At 32.8% G+C, this 19034-nt stretch overlaps 2 protein-coding genes across 11 annotated transcripts; one reads left to right on the top strand and one right to left on the bottom strand.

Annotated features, from left to right (window-relative positions):
• The first annotated feature begins 5776 nt into the window (after positions 1–5776).
• On the top strand, positions 5777–6675 carry LOC107892535 (protein ALP1-like). The gene is made up of 2 exons (XM_041097742.1): positions 5777–5996; positions 6088–6675. Exons 1-2 carry the CDS (start codon positions 5870–5872, stop codon positions 6540–6542), a joined length of 582 nt encoding a protein of 193 aa, XP_040953676.1. The 5' UTR covers positions 5777–5869; the 3' UTR covers positions 6543–6675.
• A 4050-nt stretch (positions 6676–10725) lies between these two features.
• Positions 10726–18519, bottom strand: LOC107954799 (chloroplastic group IIB intron splicing facilitator CRS2-B, chloroplastic). Of its 10 annotated transcripts, none has more exons than XM_041097743.1 (11): positions 18238–18517; positions 17279–17558; positions 16972–17185; positions 13586–16778; positions 13403–13487; positions 13204–13271; positions 12056–12106; positions 11882–11955; positions 11424–11482; positions 11216–11292; positions 10726–10970 (listed from the first exon to the last, which is right to left on the bottom strand). In XM_041097743.1, the coding sequence occupies exons 4-11, from the start codon at positions 13841–13843 to the stop codon at positions 10854–10856; spliced, it is 789 nt and encodes a 262-aa protein (XP_040953677.1). In that variant the 5' UTR covers positions 13844–16778; positions 16972–17185; positions 17279–17558; positions 18238–18517; the 3' UTR covers positions 10726–10853. The 10 variants fall into 10 exon arrangements, with proteins under 10 accessions (XP_040953677.1, XP_040953678.1, XP_040953679.1 ...); XM_041097744.1 differs by having other exon boundaries at positions 17279–17549; positions 18238–18485; XM_041097745.1 differs by having other exon boundaries at positions 13586–16790; positions 17279–17549; positions 18238–18485.
• Positions 18520–19034: the final 515 nt, after the last annotated feature.

Here is a 19034-nt window from a genome sequence, read left to right on the forward strand (position 1 = left end):
TTGAAACCATCTTTTTCGACACCAATGAAAATCGGGTCGTTACACTTAGACCCTAAGGAAAGAAACAACACTAAGTAGAAGCTAGAGACAATTGCACGAGTATACAGGAAGCTTACCTAGAAAGATGTAGTTTTTGAATACCCAAATACGGAGGTCTGAAGAACTTTGATGAACAAGCTTCTTTGTTGTTCAATTTATTTATTCTAGAGTTAAATTTTACATTGGATAGGGTACTATTTGAAAATTTACCATCACTTTGTTTTTCAAAAGGTAAACTACACCCATGGTCACTTTTGTTTACCTTAAATTACGTTTTAGTCACTTATGTTTGAAATGTTACATTTTAGTCATTTATGTTATCATGTTGTAACATTTTAGTCACTGAGCTATTAATCGTCGTTAATGGTGTAACGGTAAGCTGACGTGGCACGTTAAATCATCATTTCAAACAAAATTTTAGGTTAAATTATACGATTGATCCCCATATTTTTTCCTTTTAAGTAATTTAATTTTTTTTCTTTTATGTTCTTTAAACTTTCCTCTCTTTTTTTCATTCTCTTTTGTTTTTCTCTCTGTTTTCATACCTTTCCCATTTCTTTTAACATATTAGGAAGTCGAATTGGCAGTGAAAAAAGAAGTAGGAAGTCGACTGTCATCATTTGCCTATAACCAAAACCCATAAACCCATACCATGCTTCTTTCTTCACTACCAATTCAACTTTCTGGTATGTTAAAAGAAATAAAGAATGTAGGAAAACAGAGGGAGAAGCAGAAGAGAATGAAAAATAAAGAAAAAAAGAGGAAAGTTAAAAGAACATAAAAGAATTAAATTGCTCAAAACGAAAAATTATGGGGACCAATTGTATAATTTAACCTAAAGTTTTTGTTTGAAATGATAATTTAACATGCCACGTCAGCTTACCATTACACCATTAACGATAATTAACAGCTCAGTGACTAAAATGTTACAACACGATAACGTAAGTGACTAAAACGTAACATTTCAAACATAAGTGACTGAAATGTAACATAAGGTAAACAAAAGTGACCATAGGTGTAGTTTACCCTTTTTTAAATAAGACAAATGAATCTTTCCTCTGGAAATACTCTCGAGTTCTTAACATTGACTTGCGCATATGTTATGAATTCCTGGCTAATGGAAATGTTATTGAATGTTATTTTTAGAAGTTGGCAGTTGAAAATATTACTGATAGGGTTATGGTTGATCATTCATGGAACTAGTATCAACTTTTGGATGGAAATTAAATGGTGTGAATTTATGATGTACATAATTAGTGTATAGAGAATATATAGCAAACACCAATAAAAAAAAAGGAAAGAACTCCGATTTGGTACAAACTGGGATGATCGATTCATTGTCACAGTTGAGGTCGAACAATCAATGTTAATGGCAAAGTTCTTTTTTGAACAAAAATTGGCTTGGGATCATTAGATTTTATGCTTGAGCATTGATCGTTCTGTCTTGACAACACAAAACTAATTGGAAAGTTAACACAACATTAACTCTTCAATCTTTAGTGTCTCTATTTTCAATCTTGAATTTATTGAAAAATTCAACTCAGTGATTCAAAGGAAGATCAACAATCTCCCATTACAAACAACACAAGCTTCATATCTCTCTAACATGTGGTACCAATTCTTGTAAAAACATCAAAAAAATCCAATCAAGAAACCCAGAAAACCCAAGTCAAGTTCAAACCCTTAGAGCTTGTTTGGTTTGGTGTATTGGCTAAGCCAATACACCCCTAATCGGTGGGGCCCACCTAATACCAATCTAAGACGCCGTTTGGTTGAGCGTATTGCTAATACGCGTGTATCCCCTTACTTCCCTAATCGGTGAAAAGCACCGATTTCTATTCCCCCCCTTCTTCCCAGATTAGATGACCCTACCCTAAACCTTCCCTCTTTTACCCCTAATCGATCCCCTCTGTTTCTCTTCCGTTTCCCACCTTCATCCGAATTGCTTCCTTGTTTCATTGCTTTTTCCCAGTATTATTTTCTTCCCTTTTCTGCCGATTTGCTCCCCCGATTATTTTCTTTTCTATTTCGGCCGATTTGCTCACAGTTTCTGCCGATTTGCGTCATCGGTTAGTCTATGTTTCCCGATAGATTAATATCCTTTGCTATTGTAGATGAAAACCAATACTTTCGAGGTAAATATGATCTATTGTTTTTATCTAATCGGTTTCCCCTTTTGCTTTTTTCAAGTTCTTCTTCATTGTGCCCCGATTTGCTAATAGGTTAGTTTTAGCCAATTTTATTCTGTTTGTATTGCATGTTGAATTGAAATGTGTTTTCTGTTGTTGGTTAGGCTTAAGAAATGCATGCCGTTCGAAGTTTTTCTCTCTTCTCTGCTAATCTTCGATTTCTGTTTGTTCTGTTGTAATTTTCGAGTCCTTTTCTAATCTCCAAAACCGCGAATGAGATTTCTTCCAATGTTTGTTTGTTTAAGTGCCTGAACTGAGTAGCAAAAATAGGTAAGATCATTGAGTTCTTTTGGTCCTCTGAAAGTAGCAAAAATAGGTAAGATTTCTGCAGTTCGAGTTCTTTTGTTTGTTTGTTCTGTTGTAATTTGGTCCTCTGAAAGTAGCAAAAATAGGTAAGATGAAAATGTTAGATGATAACGAATGTTCAAAACAATTTATAATGTTAAGAATATTGAATTTCATGCTGAGTGCAGATCAGAGAAACTAGAAGCTGTTAGATGCAATTTGTGTAGTCTGGCTTTGGGGTTTAGGGGTGAAGATACTGATACTGGTACTTAGAGGTCTTTCATGTATTCCATTTTTTCTAAATAGTTAATTAGGATGAACAGAAATATGATTTTTTTAAGATATTAAACATTTTGGAATTTGACAGCTTGTTATTGATTGAATAGGATGTTTGATATGAGTAAGAATTTCTATTTTCTTTTTGTGTTTTAATCTATGAATTTGGGCAAGATATGAATTTGAGTCATATGTATATAACTAATTTGTTGTAAATTACGAATAAAATTTGATATTTTCAGCCTTTGATAAACAGAAAAGCAATGATGAGTTGGATTTTCCAATCAGTGTAATATGATTTTTTTCTTCTAACCAAGCTATCTATATGTTTATGTTTAATTGTAGGTCCAAAGTTCTGAATTCTATAGTCAAACTTCTAATGTTTCATCGGAACTTTTTAAAAAGCAATAATATTTTTGCAAAATTCCCTACAACTACCTTTTATCAACTTGTTACAGTCATTAAGTTCTATTGTTGGTTTTTGAACTTATCAAAGTACATTGTGTTTGGATCATTTATTAAACATAATTATGTACTTTCTGCTAGTAATATCACAAGATTTTGTTGGTTTGTTCTGGACATTGTTTTGATAGTCTGTTGGAAAATGTTATTTTAGTTTGTTAGTGAGTATAAGATGAAACTGTTGTGGAAGATGAAATGTTATTTTAGTCTGCTGGACCTTGTTCTTGATTTGTTAGTCAATAGAATTTGTTATTTTAGTTCTTTTGGACCTTGTCTGTTGGAAAATTTTGATTTGTTCTTGATTGGGACGAGTATAGGATTTGAAGAGCATGTGTTTTGAACATAGGCCATGATAATACAAAGGAAAAAGTCAGCCATTAAAACAAGCAAGTAATTACTTTCAGTTTCAAATAGCATTCAAAATAGGCTTTCCTCATTTGCTTTCAAAAAATGCTGATGTTCTTGAAAAAACTTGTAAAAGCAAGTAATTAATTTCATTAAAATACCTTACCTTTCAAGCATCACTTTTCATGCCCTTCATGATGTTTTAGGGTGAAAGTTTGTAATCTATTTACCAAAGCTAAATTATAATTATATCTTTCTTTATATGATATTTCACCGACCAAAGTAAGCTAATTTAATGTGATTAATTGCTCTCTTTTTATTATGGTTTACGTCACTATCGCTCAAACCATATTAATTTCGTTTACTTTTGTCTCTAATTTTTTTTTACATTGGTATTTAAATTATTTATCGATTACTGTTTTTAGTCAAATAATTTAACGAGTTTAAAAAATAAATACTCCATCCGATTATTATTTTTATTCATATTTAACAATCTTAAGATTTGCTTACCTAGTTTATTACTTGTATAATATTTGTCATGAGAGCAATTTTAAGTTAAAATTGTCACTTAATCCAATTTAACAAAGTAAAAGGATTAAATTTTTAAAATTATAAATAAATAAATTAAATTTTAAATGTGTAAAAAATATAGAGACGAAAGAATAATTAAACCAAAAATGGGGCTTGTGACCTAATCTATCAAAAAAAAATTCTTCATGCGGCAAAGGTTGTTATTGTTTAAAATAGTACAGGTAATTTATTATAAATTTGATGTTTAATTAAATTATAAATATTATGATACTAATAATGAGAACATTATTAATAACATAAATATAATTGTAATTATTATAATTTTTATCTTTAATATTAATAATTTGAAATTAATAATAAACATGAAACCTGTTTGTTAAGTATTAATGTTGATATAATTATTATAATTTTTATCTTTAATATTAATAATTTGAAATTAATAATAAACATGAAACCTGTTTGTTAAGTATTAATGTTGATATAATTTTATGTGGAGAGAATTATATTTTTATATTAATTAATAAAAATTATCATATATATCTAAAATATACGTAAAAATTATTATACACCAACAATGTTTTTTAGGGTAAATAACATTAAACCAACAATTATACATACACCAACAATATTTTTTAGGGTAAATAACATTAAACTAACAATTAAACCAACAATTATACATACACCAACAATGTTTTTTAGGGTAAATAACATTAAACCAACAATTATACATACACCAACAATGTTTTCTAGGGACAATAACATTAAACCAACAAGTAATTTTAGGTCAATTATACATACACCAACAATTAATTTTAGGTCAATTATACATGCTTTATAATTTCTTTATTGTTTGGGTGATTCATAAAGAAATGAAATTAAAGTTGCAACGATATCATTTAGTATAAACTATTTTGCTTCGTGTGTTCTAAATTTGTATTGTTTATTTTTATTTTATAATGTGTAATTGCAACTTCAATTCATTGATAGTGTGTGTTATAATTTTAATATGTTGCAGTAATGGCTCGTCTGCCTTTAATTGCACAAAGTGTGAGGCGTAAAAGAATTGGTCTTGCTTTGACATTATGGTTGGAAATCTGTAGAATTGCGATTTGGTTCTTGTTTAGAATGGGTGCCAGCCTTAGCCTACAGACTTATCAACCAAGGATTAGGTCCTACACCTTAGATTTTTATGCAAAACGGGATTATGTGAAGAGGCTTGTATATGCTAGTGACGAGACTTGTATTGAACAAGTTAGGATGAATAGAACTGCCTTTTGTAAACTATGTGAGATGTTAGAATCGATAGGGGGATTGAAGTCGTCAAGGTTCATGCTTGTTGATGAGCAAGTAGCAATGTTTTTACATATCATCTCCCATCACCTGAAAAATCGAGTTATCAAGCATCACTTTAGAAGGTCCGGGGAAACTGTAAGCAGAGCATTTCATAGTGTTTTAGATGCTGTCATACGCTTACAAGATGTCTTATTTAAAAAGCCAGAGCCAATTACAGCCGACTCTTCTGACACAAGGTGGAAATGGTTTAAGGTAGTAGACTGAGTTTTAGATATAGCTTGTACAACATTTTTAGTTGACTTAGATTTAAATTAGTATTCTAACACAAGGTTTTATATCATGTGATATAGAATTGCTTAGGTGCTCTTGATGGAACCCACATAAAGATTAGGGTGCCAACAGCTGATAAACCTAGATATCGAACTCGAAAAGGTGACATAGCAACAAATATGCTAGGTGTTTGTACACCTGATATGCAATTTGTTTATGTTCTTCCTGGTTGGGAAGGTTCAGTTGCCGATGGACGGGTGCTCCGAGATGCCATCAGTAGAAGACATGGACTTAAAGTTCCTCATGGTACAGTGTATACTTAGAGGAATTTGAATTACTCATTAAGATCAAACTTTGTTTGCTGAATTAATCATTTTTTAGCCAATTTATTTTATAGGTTGTTATTATCTAGTTGATGCTGGATACACAAATTGTGAGGGATTTCTTGCACCATTTAGAGGACAGCGATATCATCTGAACGAGTGGCGTCAGGGTTATCAGCCAAGTTCTCCGCAAGAGTTTTTTAATATGAAACATGCCTCAGCACGTAATGTCATTGAAAGATGCTTTGGCTTATTAAAACTTAGATGGGGAATACTTAGGAGTCCATCGTTTTATCCTGTAAGGGTGCACAATAGAATTATTATTGCATGTTGTTTGCTCCATAATTTTATTCGAACCCATATGAGTATTGATCCCATTGAAGCGGAGGTGGGAGAAGGATTACCTACTAATGTGGTGGATGACGATGAACCGAATATCACAAATATTCATCCATCGGATGCTTGGGTAACTTGGAGGATGGAACTAGCCAACCAAATGTTCGATGAATGGCAAGCATCTAGAAATTAGTTAGGTTTAGGGACAAATTCAGTTTGAATTGATTTGTTGATGTTTTTTTATGTATAAACTTTGTGAAACTTTGGTGGTCTTTATGAAACTTTATGAAACTTTGTTGAATTATAATGTAATTATCTTTTCATTAAGCATGTGTTATAAATTTAAATTTAGTATTGAACTACCGATATAATATTATAAACTGTTCACCCAACAATTAAATGATATTCAAAATAGTAAATAATGTTAATTTGTTTTTTTTTTTAAGAACAATATGTCAGGTGTTCCACCAACGGGTGCTTCTTCTCAAGCTTCTCGAGGAAGCAAAAGAAAATGGGTTCCAGAGGAGGATGCAGCCTTGGTTTCTTGCATGGTGGATTTGCACAATGTAGGAACATTTAATGCTGATACCGGGTTCAAAGCCGGTTATTTGAACGAGCTAGAGAAAATGCTAGAAAAGGCTTTACCAAGAGCAATGTTGAAGGCGAAACCAAATATTGAATCTCGGATTAGGTGCCTAAAAAGGGAATGGTCAGTCGTCTACGACATGCTTAATGGCCAAAACAACAGTGGTTTTGGTTGGGACGAGCATAGGCAGCTCGTTGTTGCTGAAGATGGAGTTTGGGAATCCTATGTAAAGGTAAAATGTATTTCAAGTATTTATTTGTTTTTTTACAAAACTTATAACTAATATGATTTCCTCATTTTTTTTAGAGTCACAAAGAAGCCTCTCAGTTCAGACATTGTTCTTTCCCTTACTACAACCAGCTTATTGCGATATACGCAAGAGATCGGGCGACTGGGAAAGACGCTCAAACAACTGCTGATGTTCTTGAAGAAATACATGCTGAGGATGAACGTACTACAGATATGAATGAAGAGAGAAACACATTCTATGACTGCGAAGCTGACGTCTCTTCAGACGACATGGATGTTTCTGGTACAGATCCGCGTGGAGATAGAGACCAAGGGGGTTCCTCATCTTCAAACAAGAGAAAGAAGAAATCTGATGCTCGTGATAATGTGTATTCTTCATTTGAGGAGGCTGCCACTTTGTTGGGGGAAAAAATCCAGGCCGTTGGCGATCAAATTAGTAGGACTATGGCCTCCGAGGTGGTAGTTCAGCAGAAGTCAGAGGAAAAGATGGAAGAGAAAGCTTCAAATTTATATTCAGCCTTATGGTCAATTGAAGGTTTAACCGACGATCAGCAGTATGATGCTTTGAGTAAAATTCCCGATCATCCAACTCAAATGATCGTTTTCTTTAGTTTACCTTCTGTTGCCCGATTGGAATGGGTCAGAAGATTTCTTTCTCACCATTAAATATCAATGTTCAAACTTTTTGATGTTGTAAAACTATATAACATATGAATTATGATGTACAATTTCATTTTCATCTAACTTTTTCTTAGTATAAGTTAATTATGTTTATGCAGAAAATAATTCTCAAGTTATATTTTGATTTTAGTAAATTCATAAGAACATTTTATGAAATTATATTTAATAATAATTATTTTAAATTGTATTAAATCATATATTTTAATTAAAATATATTTAATATTAATTATTTCAAATTTTCATTTAGTATCATATATTATGATTTGAGTAAATTCATATAAGAATATGAATTATTAAGAATTTTATTAAATTATATACCAAAATTATAATGTATTTAATAATAATTTTGTTTAAATATGATTAAATTATTTATTATTGATATTAATAATCTTATTAAAATTTAAATAACAATATGTAATTTCTGCTAATTATAAGAATTTTATTAAATTATATATTTTAATTAAAATATATTTAATAATAACTATTTTAAATATGATTAAAATATTTATTACTGATAATAATAATCTTATTAAAATTTAAATAACATTAACAATAATCATCTACCAAAACAATTTTCTGCTAATTATAAGCATTTTATTAAATTATATATTTTAATTAAAATATATTTAATTATAATTATATTTAAATATGATTAAAATATTTATTACTGATAATAATAATCTTTTTAAATTTAAATAACAATAACAATAATCATTTACCAAAACAATTTTATGCTAAGGGTATTCTAGTCATTTTAGTTTTTTCCATTATGCTATTACACCTCTATTCCATTCAACCAAACACAATATTACTATTACACCTCTATTCCATTACATTCAACCAAACAATGAATTGGCTATTACACCTCTAATCCAATACACCTTTAATCCAATACAGCGAACCAAACCCACCCTTAATATTATTTACTACAACTATTTATACCCCAAAATAGTATTACCATTGCCAGCAACACTTCCGGGACTAGTTTTCCCTCCCCTGTTTTCACCATTAATAGCATTGGTCGATGCTAATGAAATCCCCTTCAAATCTTCAACACTTGCAACAAGCTTTTATAACATCATCATCCTTCATTTCTTCTCCCCGACATTCGCAGGTTTACTCCCCCTCGAATTCGACGGCCACACCCCATTCTCTTTTGTCCAGTTATTCCCTGATGCTAGTGGTGGTGCCTATTTCATCCCACTCCTAACTGGTGGCTTTTGGTTTTCTTTCCTTAAAGTTGCTGAAAAATTAGACACCGATTGAGCCAAAATAGAGGACCCTTTCCTCGAAACCCCCACACTTGAACTAAACTTCACTTGTTTCTTCGTCGGCATTTGTTTTAGTTCGATTTCTTCCTTTTCTTGTTGCATCATCCCACTCTTCATTCTCAGCTTTGTTTCTCTCAGCTCTGCATAAGCTCCATATGTGGGACCCCTTTCCATTATAGAACTCTCTGTTGTAAGCCTTAAAGGAATTGGGTTACCGGGGCTTGAATGAAAGAAATAGGGTTGAGAACATGGAACAGAGACTCCAAAGAAGCAGGGTTTGGCTCTTGGGTTCACCAGAAAGATTCTCTTGTCTCTGCCATTTTTAAATGAAACTTGGAGGATCACTCTGTTTTTACAGAAAAAAAAGTAATTGAAGGGGAAAAAATGGAATTAATGGAATATGTTGATTTGAGACTTTGCAACGTCCTAATTGAAAGACAAAGGAGAGAAAGAAAGTCTTTTAGCCTATTTTTTTTTACTTTTACTTAATTATTAGTATTTATTAATTTCGCTTTTATATATGTTTCCAATGTTCTTGTTTTGAAGTGGATTCAAATTTATTGAATGTTTTGGTTTAAAGAGAAGTTAGATTAATAGGTTAAATTAATTAATTTAATTAAAATAATTTTAATATTAAATAATTAATGAATAGTAAATAATTAATGAAAAACATACATCTAACTTAATGCTATGATCTTGAATTTTTCTTTTATAAACTTAAAGGTTTAAATAACTTAATTTTTTTTGAAAATGTGTGAAATTGTATCTACATTTTCTTTTCTGATTTCATATTTTTTATTTTTTATTTTCATTTTATACTGATTAATCAAATTTTCAATTTTAATTGAATTAATTTTTCTCAGCAATAGTTTAACAAATGTTATTTTTTATATTCTACTAATAACACAAAGATAGTGTCCTTGCAAGTGTTGAGAGTAACACACTCATGATTTTATATAATGTTCAATATATGAACAGGTAAAATCATAATTATTGAAAAATTTTCCTGAACTCCTGTAATTGACTTGGTAGCCAAAGATTATTTCCCTATAGAATCCACCCATATTCAAACCTTTAAAAAATTAAGTAGAGAGCTTTTATTTGATCGCCTCCCTGTAAAAGCATTAACCCTAATAATTATATTATCAACACAATGGTCTAACACTTCCCATTTCCCCTTATCAAAATGGACGACTAATATGTTGTAACATTGACAAAAAATTCCTTTACCAAATCCAGTCTGATCTTTTCTTTTTCTTTTTTTTAAAAAGGATATGCATAAATCATTAGAGTTTATTTTGTTTACATATGAAGGCTTAAATAATGGAGAAAACAAAGGGTATGAAACAGACTCTTTCACTCACTCTACTGTCTTGAGGCCATCTTACACAAGCCTCATGGACTAAGTCAAAAAACGACCGGGTTACAAAATGGAAAATCAAATTATAAATTTTTATCATTTTTTAAGCAAGAAAATACTTTAAAATTTAGCGACTTTGGATGAGCCAAAGCCAAGACCTGCCTTCCCCCTTTATTGAACACTCACCAAACACATTAACTAATGCAGATATAAGAATATAAAGAAGAGATGCTTCTAAAAGGGTAAAATTTTATCAAAGAGGGAAAAGGAAAGGAAAAGATAAGGGTTGATTAGAAATGGTTTATACATGCATTACATACTAACTACATCATCCATGGCATGTAATGGTTGAGATGGTCAAACTTTGTGATGCTTGTACTTCTGTCCTAAATTGAATCTTGTGATTTTCTGGTTGAATCCATTCAGCACCAGTGTCCTCACTGCCTCAACTCCTTGTTCCAATGCTTCATTAATCTGTCAAAAATGCCACCCATTTAACACTTCACTTTCATCTCTCAAATTACCCTACTTAATAGGAATACCCCCGTATTTGATGCATATTCAGATGATAATAATGAGGTATATTTCTCTGAATATATTTTTTTCTAAAAAAATGAAAATTTAGCATACACGTATCCAATACTCTCCCCCGTTCTCCATCAACCAAACTTCAATGTTGTACATGTAACTAATGAGAAAGACAAGAGGCAACTAAATACCTGATTTCGTTCCGCAGGACTGAACTTCTGTAGAAGATAAGCTTTCATGTCCATAGCACCAGGTGGATTTCCAATGCCTGAACAATCAATTATTCTTGTAGAATTATGGAACTGTGAATCACCATATGCATCTAATCTACCTTTTAAAAGGGATATGTGTTTATGATGCAAAAATTAAGCAGAAACTGATGGGATTCAAGGAGCCCACCTATGCACAACCGAGGAAACTCACGACTGCCATCCAAATGCCCCATCACACTCTTCACTCTGCAACAAGAAAGCATAAGTTAATGTTTTCAAATCACCATTTGTTGGGAGAACGGTGAGGATGCACTTAAACACAGGAGAAACAACTTTGAGATTCATTTATTGTTCCGTATCATAAGGATGAAAATATGAACTAGTATTGCTCAAATACATATGATGAAGATAGCTCAATGAATATACGGAATGATTTCAACCAGGAACCGTTGAGCAAAGAACTGTTCCAAAAATAGCCAAGTTATGTCCAAGAAATCAAACTTAGATTACCAAGAAAACAAATTGGTATTGAACAATATATACACAAACCAGGCTCAGAACTCCAGATCACATGGAAAGGAATGAGGCATAAAATACAGCTAATACAAATTCTGCTACCAGTAGTGTAATATCAATGGAACATACCCATTATGATGCCCATGTCCTCCTTTTGGCTGAAGCCTCAGAACTCCATTTGGCAAGCTCATCTCGTCATATATCTACATTGGAAAGCTCAAAGTTAAAAGTGTTCTGAATAATAATCAGCTAACAAAAAGGTTGGTTAACTTCTTCTACTTGACGGTATGTAAGAGTGCCTACCAATAAAATGTGACGCAGGGGTACTTGATAATAAGCAGCAAGAGGCCCAACCTTAATAACAGTAAAAAGAGTCAAAACATCAGAGATAGAAATGGTCATAAGGTGGCTTAAATCAACCACAAAACTTCACTTAAAAGTAATGAAAAAGATTGTGGAAGAAGATACATAAACAAGATAACGGGACATGCATTACCATATATTCCATACACATTCTTTATTCATCATCATATTAATATCTTGAGTCAGCATTGTGATAGAACATATGCTTATTTAGCTGCCTATATGTCACTACAGCCTTTGATTTTCAAGGATGTAAACTTGAAATAATATTACATAGCAAAACCTATTCCATCATTAAAAGAATAAGCTCATGTAAGAAATCCTTCTTAGTAAACATGAACTTGGGTGTTGCAGGGTAATCTCTCAACAGGTAAAAGTCCATAATGTAGGATTAACCATTTACATATAAAATGCCTGTCACAGTCCCCCCCCTCAAATGAAAAGCACTAGTTAGTACTAATAATTAGGGTATTGCAGTGTTTTCTGGCAGCATGTAAAATCCAGAATACAGGACAAACCATAAATACAAAGGTGAAGGCATTTACTTGCATTCGAATTCAAGTAGGTGCATGGCTAAGCATTCAGCAATAACTAAGTTAATTACATAGCATCCATCACAATCTTTTGACTGTCTATTCCTAATTCAGACATGCATGAAACTAAGCGCAAACGATTTAAGTGAACAGGTCAGATTGAGGAGCACTCATGGCAAGTAGCAAGTTTTTAATCACTTTTACGCTCTTTCCTGAACTACTTGTTTCAGGACATCAGTCTCTAAATTTATAAAACTAAAGTTGAGTGTCTTGAGTAAGTTTCAAACAGACAATTTTCACAAGTATCTGCAATGAACTACATAACCACTTATGCAGTGAATCTTCAGTAACATTTTAGCTGCACCTAATCCATGACAATGCCTCCACTTGTCAAATGGTCAGGAGGCAATTGGTAAAAATAAAATAGAAATGTGGCACTGGTATATGAACCAAAACATGAGTAGATTCTTCGAAAGGACGTGTAAATATATATAACTAGGAACCTGCCATATAGAATTCATATGAGAAAAGGGGAAAACAAAATGTATAACTAACCGATTCCCCACTGAAATTCATGTATGCCTGAGGTTTTGCCAACAAAATTGGTACTTCTCCAATGGCACCTGTACTGATCACGAAAGAAACCCAAGTAAACCATCAAGCACAACTGGGAATCTCGAAAGACAAAGAAATTAAGTCCCAGACAAAAATAAATAAATAAAAGACCTAAGCAACACAAATACAAAATATATACCTATCCCTACTAAAGCTTTTGACTGTATAGTATTCAATGCAATCCCTTCCGATTGTGAAATTTGATCAATCATTTCAAAACCAACCTGTTACATGCAACTATGTAAAATATCATATCATCAAAAAGAAAAGAAAAGAAAAGAAAAGAAAAAGCTGTCTGGCTTCATAATTTGCAATTCATTACATTGTGTCGAGTTCCATGGTACTTATTTCCAGGGTTACCCAATCCAACAACCAACCATGGTGTATACTCCACTTTAAATTCACCATTATTATCTGGCAAAGAAGCACGCAAACAAAACCTTGTTGATCCTTGATTCCTTTGACCAAAACACCGGCTTCTTGGACACAAAATGCAAGTGTTTGGAACAGAGATTGCATGCAACATTGACCTAAAACAAACATAGCAGAAAATATTTATCCATAATGAAATAAAGAACATTTAGGCTTGCTGTTACCTGCAGTTCCTTTATCTAAAAGATTCAATATTTTACTATAATTTTCTCTTTAGAGCATAATCCAAAAAATGGGAAATTTACAAATCATTATTTTGGTACATTTCATTCAGATTTCTACATTGTTTCCTTTCCTGGCCAATATAAGCTTGAACCCAGCATTTATAATGAGCAATTCTTACTACAGAACAGAAAATGCAGTGAAAAAGTAACTAAACAAGAGGTACCAAAAAAGATGAAAACTTGTGAATAACTAAACATAAACTCAGCGCTTTTTTGCTGCAGCTCAAATTCCTGAAGAAATATCTTTGAAAACACACGCACACAAGTGCAGAAAAATAAAATAAGGAAAACTGAAAATATAGAAATTAGAAATGAATAAAAGAAAGTCGAGGAATTAACCTGTTTCACTTTGGGTACTTCAATTCAATACAAGATACTGATAATACTAAAAAGGGGTGATAGATAAGAGCAGGTTCAGTTTGTATTTTGAGTTTGAGGCTTTAATTTGGCGGATTTGTCTTAAATTTGGATATCTTTTCATATTTGGATGATTTTCCCGTAAGTTTCATGAATATATATGAGATTTAACTGACAATCGCTGGGCTTCTAAAGAAATTTGGGCTTAACTAATTAACTCTTTTTATTCTTCTGTTTTTAATTTTATTGCAACCCATTTATTTATGTTTCGACAATTAAGTTCTTTTTTTTTTCTAAAAAACACCTTATCGTCGTAGGCTAAATAAGCCAAATATGTCGTCTTTTTTTCTTAATTCGCCTTTTAGGCCCTCTTTTTTTAAAATTATGAAAATAGATTGATTTTAGAGATTTTTTTTTAATTTTGTTAGGGTTAGGGTTAAAATATTTTTAGAAATTAAGATTTAAGGTTTTAGGAGTGAAATCATGAAAGTTTATAGGTAGATTTATGGGGTCAGGGATGCGATAACACGTTTCAGAACACATACATTTCATAACTCATGCCGGGATAGGACCATTACCTCAGAAACTCATCTTATGAAAGTTAGGTTTCGGAGTGATAGTACTTGATAAAGTCATGAGTCGAAGTCTCTTGATCCATTTGGATAAAGATTGGACAGTGATCCGATATTGAATGAGGTAAGTGGCGGATTAAAATACTTTGGAACAAGTTCATCCAATCACAATTAGCAACTCCCCTATCAAGCCGCTCCCTAATATTCGTTTCAGGCAAATTACCCCGTTCCCACGTAAACTATGGACCCGAATATCCAATATCCATTAACTGACATTCCTCAAGCACATTCCGAAAATCCAACATTATTCTTTCTTCCCTCGGCGTACCACCCACCTTTTCATAAGAGTACAAAATTTCGTTAAAGTCGCCACAAACAAGCCAAGGCAAAAACTTGATTTCTCCTTAGACTTTTCAACAACTCCTATGTATATTCCCTATGACTTGCATCCGGTGCCCCATAAAACCCAGTCAATTTCCACATTAGACCAACTTCATCTTCTTGAATTTCCACATCAATGTGGTTCTTTGAATAATTTCGGATTTGGACCATAAGATTTTTCTTCCAAGCTAGACACAAACCTCCCCTAGTTCCTTCTGCTTTAACTTTTAATCCATTGCAGAAACCACACCTCCTCCAAACCCGCTCCATCCTAATCTCATTCAATTTGGTCTCCATACAGAAGACCAGTGGGGATTATAAATCTTTAGCATGTGTCGAAGTATCCGCTCAGCCCGTGGACTCCCCAACCCACGGACATTCGAACTTATAAGTTTCATTGCTTCCAATCAGCTTGCCCCTTGGCAGTCGCCGATACAGATTGAATCAGAACATTATCGTGCTCTTTGAATAATGTTAATGAATTCTTAGAATTAGAAACGTTAACATTCACAGCCTCCTATCTAGGCCTCTTTTTTCCGTCTCCACCCCCAGTTGGAATTTTCTCACTATTGTGATCTATAGTTACAAGATCCAGGCCACTAAAAGATTCGCCTATAATTTCTAGCAAGAATCAATTATGAGCTAATTCGACCTTTCTTCACTAATCACTCGGGTGCTCTTTTGTGAGAAACCTTCATAATGTTCCTACCTAACCCTCGATGTTCATGGCCTGACATCCATTCGATAGTGCATTAAAAAGTTCAAATACTGGGAAGGGTTGAGTTTCGAATTCAATTTTGGCTTAAGGTTTCAAACATAAAGGTTGATTAAGAAAGGTAATGTAAAGCTCAAATTCAGGAAGTAGGGATAATGTAATGTTTAAGGTTGGTCCTTTAGGCTCAAGGCTATACAAACAATGCCTAAGGTCTTTCCCGGATTAGTCACCTACCAACGATCTATTAAGCATGCATCTATTTAAACTAACAATTAGCAATTTAAATTATTTATCTACAAGGATTCATATATTGTATTCATCCTACTATACATTTTATACATTTTCATTTCGGTTATTGCCTTTAATCTATTATACCTATTAACTAAGTGAACTAATTAATCTACAATTAAGAGCAAGAAATTATCTAGTATCATTCAAAATTTACAAGTTTGGCAATCTTATATATGCCTTTGATATGTACAACTACTAACTTATTACTCAATTACAGTCCAAGCACCGTGCAATAACACAAATTAAAAATGAAAGCAAGAAATATTTTTGGATATTTGAAAATTAAAAAAAAAAGAAAACTTTTTGAATTTTTTGATTTTTTTTTGAAAAATGCATAAAAACTAAAATAAACTCACAAATAAGCATAAAACAAGAAAACATAAACACACATAAAAACTTATATGCACTCATCCACACTCAGACTACACATTGTCCCCAATGCGTTCAAAAGAAAGGATAGGAGGTTACTGAACTTCCCTAGAATGGAACATCAGACTAGCTCAGGCGTCCACCTCCTCGTTGAAGCTCCATATGTATTGTAGTCTTTTAGGGTAGCTCGATGCATATAAGAAAAACAAACAACAAACAATTACAACACGTAAAATAAAAATGTTCGAAGACAACAATTAAAGTGTTTAAAGTTTTATAAGCCGCATAAAATAAAAAAATACAAAGACATATAACTAAGCGGAATCATCTGAGATTAACTCTGGTTCCATGGGTTGTTTCCCCTTACCTCTTGTGCTTGAAGGTTTGTAACCCTTGTTTGATTTTTCTCATGGTTTTTGTAAATTGATCCCTCGTCTAGGTGTGGATACGAATGTTGTATTCATCGCGTTTTGATCTCTGTTGGGTTTGTCATTCCTTCCACACCTTTCTTGAACCATGTATCTTTTCGGTTTTTTTTTGCCACATTGGTTTTCCTTCCCCATGATTACTATCACATTTCTCTACATATGTTTTCATCATCTTAATTGTTCAGGAGTTGTAACCTCTTGATTCAACAAGCTTATCTAGTTGTTTTTGAATATTTTCCAGCATACCTTCTATTTTTTACTTTGTTGGGGTCAATTGAGTCTGCTCTCCTTTCGACCCATGTCCTCAAGTTCGTTGCTCTTGCTGGATTGCTTTAAATTTCTGATAGATTGAACTCGTTATCATATGCGTAGTCGGTTGACGAAACGGTTTGAGTGGATCTATGGGTACTCTCGCGGCTCGGCATAGATCTGTGATCAAATGCGGAAAGAAAATCCCCGTATCGTCTCTGATTACACAACGTAACATGAACTTGTAGATCCATGTACCTATAGAAATCTGTTTCCTCTGTAAAATAGCTGTTAGCAAGATGGCTTGAAAGGGGTTAACAATCCTAGAGCTAAAAGTGGGGCAAACTTTCATACGGAGAAAATGTAGCCATATTTTATCTAATGTGGTAAACAAAATTGGGTTGAAAGAAATGGGAAGATTTGTATAGACCTCCCTCTCTCATTCCCCTTTACCTTCTGTGAGATAAAACATTATATAATCCACATTCACACCCTTAAAATTTCTAGTATCAAGTAATTCAATCTCATTGTTTGCTAAAAAAAGAACTCTATAATACTTAGAGATTATGGACGAGGAGATTTCAACCTCTCTTCCCTTAACATACACTTTATCCTCCTCGAAAAATTTTAAATTGGCATAAAATTCATGAACCACAGAAGGCACTACAGGCCTATGAGGTCGAAGGCTGAATTCCCTCAATTCATAGAGATCTACAATATCCCAGAACTCATTTTCAAAAATGACATCCGGATCGAACCCACATTCATAGATAAACGATCGTCCATGAAGTTTATGAAAGAAACCTTCAGCATCTGAGGACACAAATTTTTGAATATTGTATGTGATCTCATTCGATGTATCGAAAGATTCTATTGTGTTTAGCCCTCTTGAATATGAAACGAAAATAATTTATGCTATGAAAGTAGAATAAGGAGGGTGTATTAGGAACTTTTACAATGCAATAGGCAAGTATGGGACACCCAGAGTAGCGAGATGCAACGTTGTTGTCTCTTGAAGGGAAACACCACCTCTTGTCGCGGCTATTCTAGAGTATAAATCTGTAGTAAAGAGTTAAAATAAGAAGGTAAATCATAAGAGAAGGTTCAAACCCTAAGTTGAGTTTGAAAGAAGCCTTTGAGAGCCCTTTTAAGAGAAAAGAGTTGAAAGGGTAATGTAACAAATGAATATAGTGTTAAGTGGGATGATTTAGGGTTTTTGAAGAGTAAGGAGGTTTAAAAACACGTAGGTCACACGAATATGACATATTTTATAGTGACCCGGTATAGGTATTGTGATATCCAAGATTGGGCATCGCAATACCAAGAAAATTTTCAAAAATCCTCGTTTTTCTAACTGTCAGCGGTATCACAATATCTTATGTTGGGTATCACGATTCCACTGTCTTCCTATTTCTATATCGAGTTTTTTCGATTTTTTTTAAAGTTCAAGAGCATTAGGGTAAATCCTGAGTCTAAACACAGATGATTTACAAAACAAGAATTAAATTCATAAGTGTATAGTTAAAACACTAATTTCTAGACTCTCCGTCATTCCACTAAAATAAAATTTCCACAAAGTCTGGGAAATCTTAATCCTTTGTTTGTTCGTTAATCGATTAATTGAAGAATTTTTCATCAGTTTCAAAATTTAATCTTGCCTCGCCTTTGGCTATTTCCCAATATTCCTTCCGAGCCCTTTTTCCTTTAACTCCATCTCACTCTTTTGCATTTCTGGAAGGGTATTTAAAGGTGG

Source organism: Gossypium hirsutum, chromosome D07, assembly GCF_007990345.1.
Source record: "Gossypium hirsutum isolate 1008001.06 chromosome D07, Gossypium_hirsutum_v2.1, whole genome shotgun sequence".
NCBI lineage: Eukaryota > Viridiplantae > Streptophyta > Magnoliopsida > Malvales > Malvaceae > Gossypium > Gossypium hirsutum.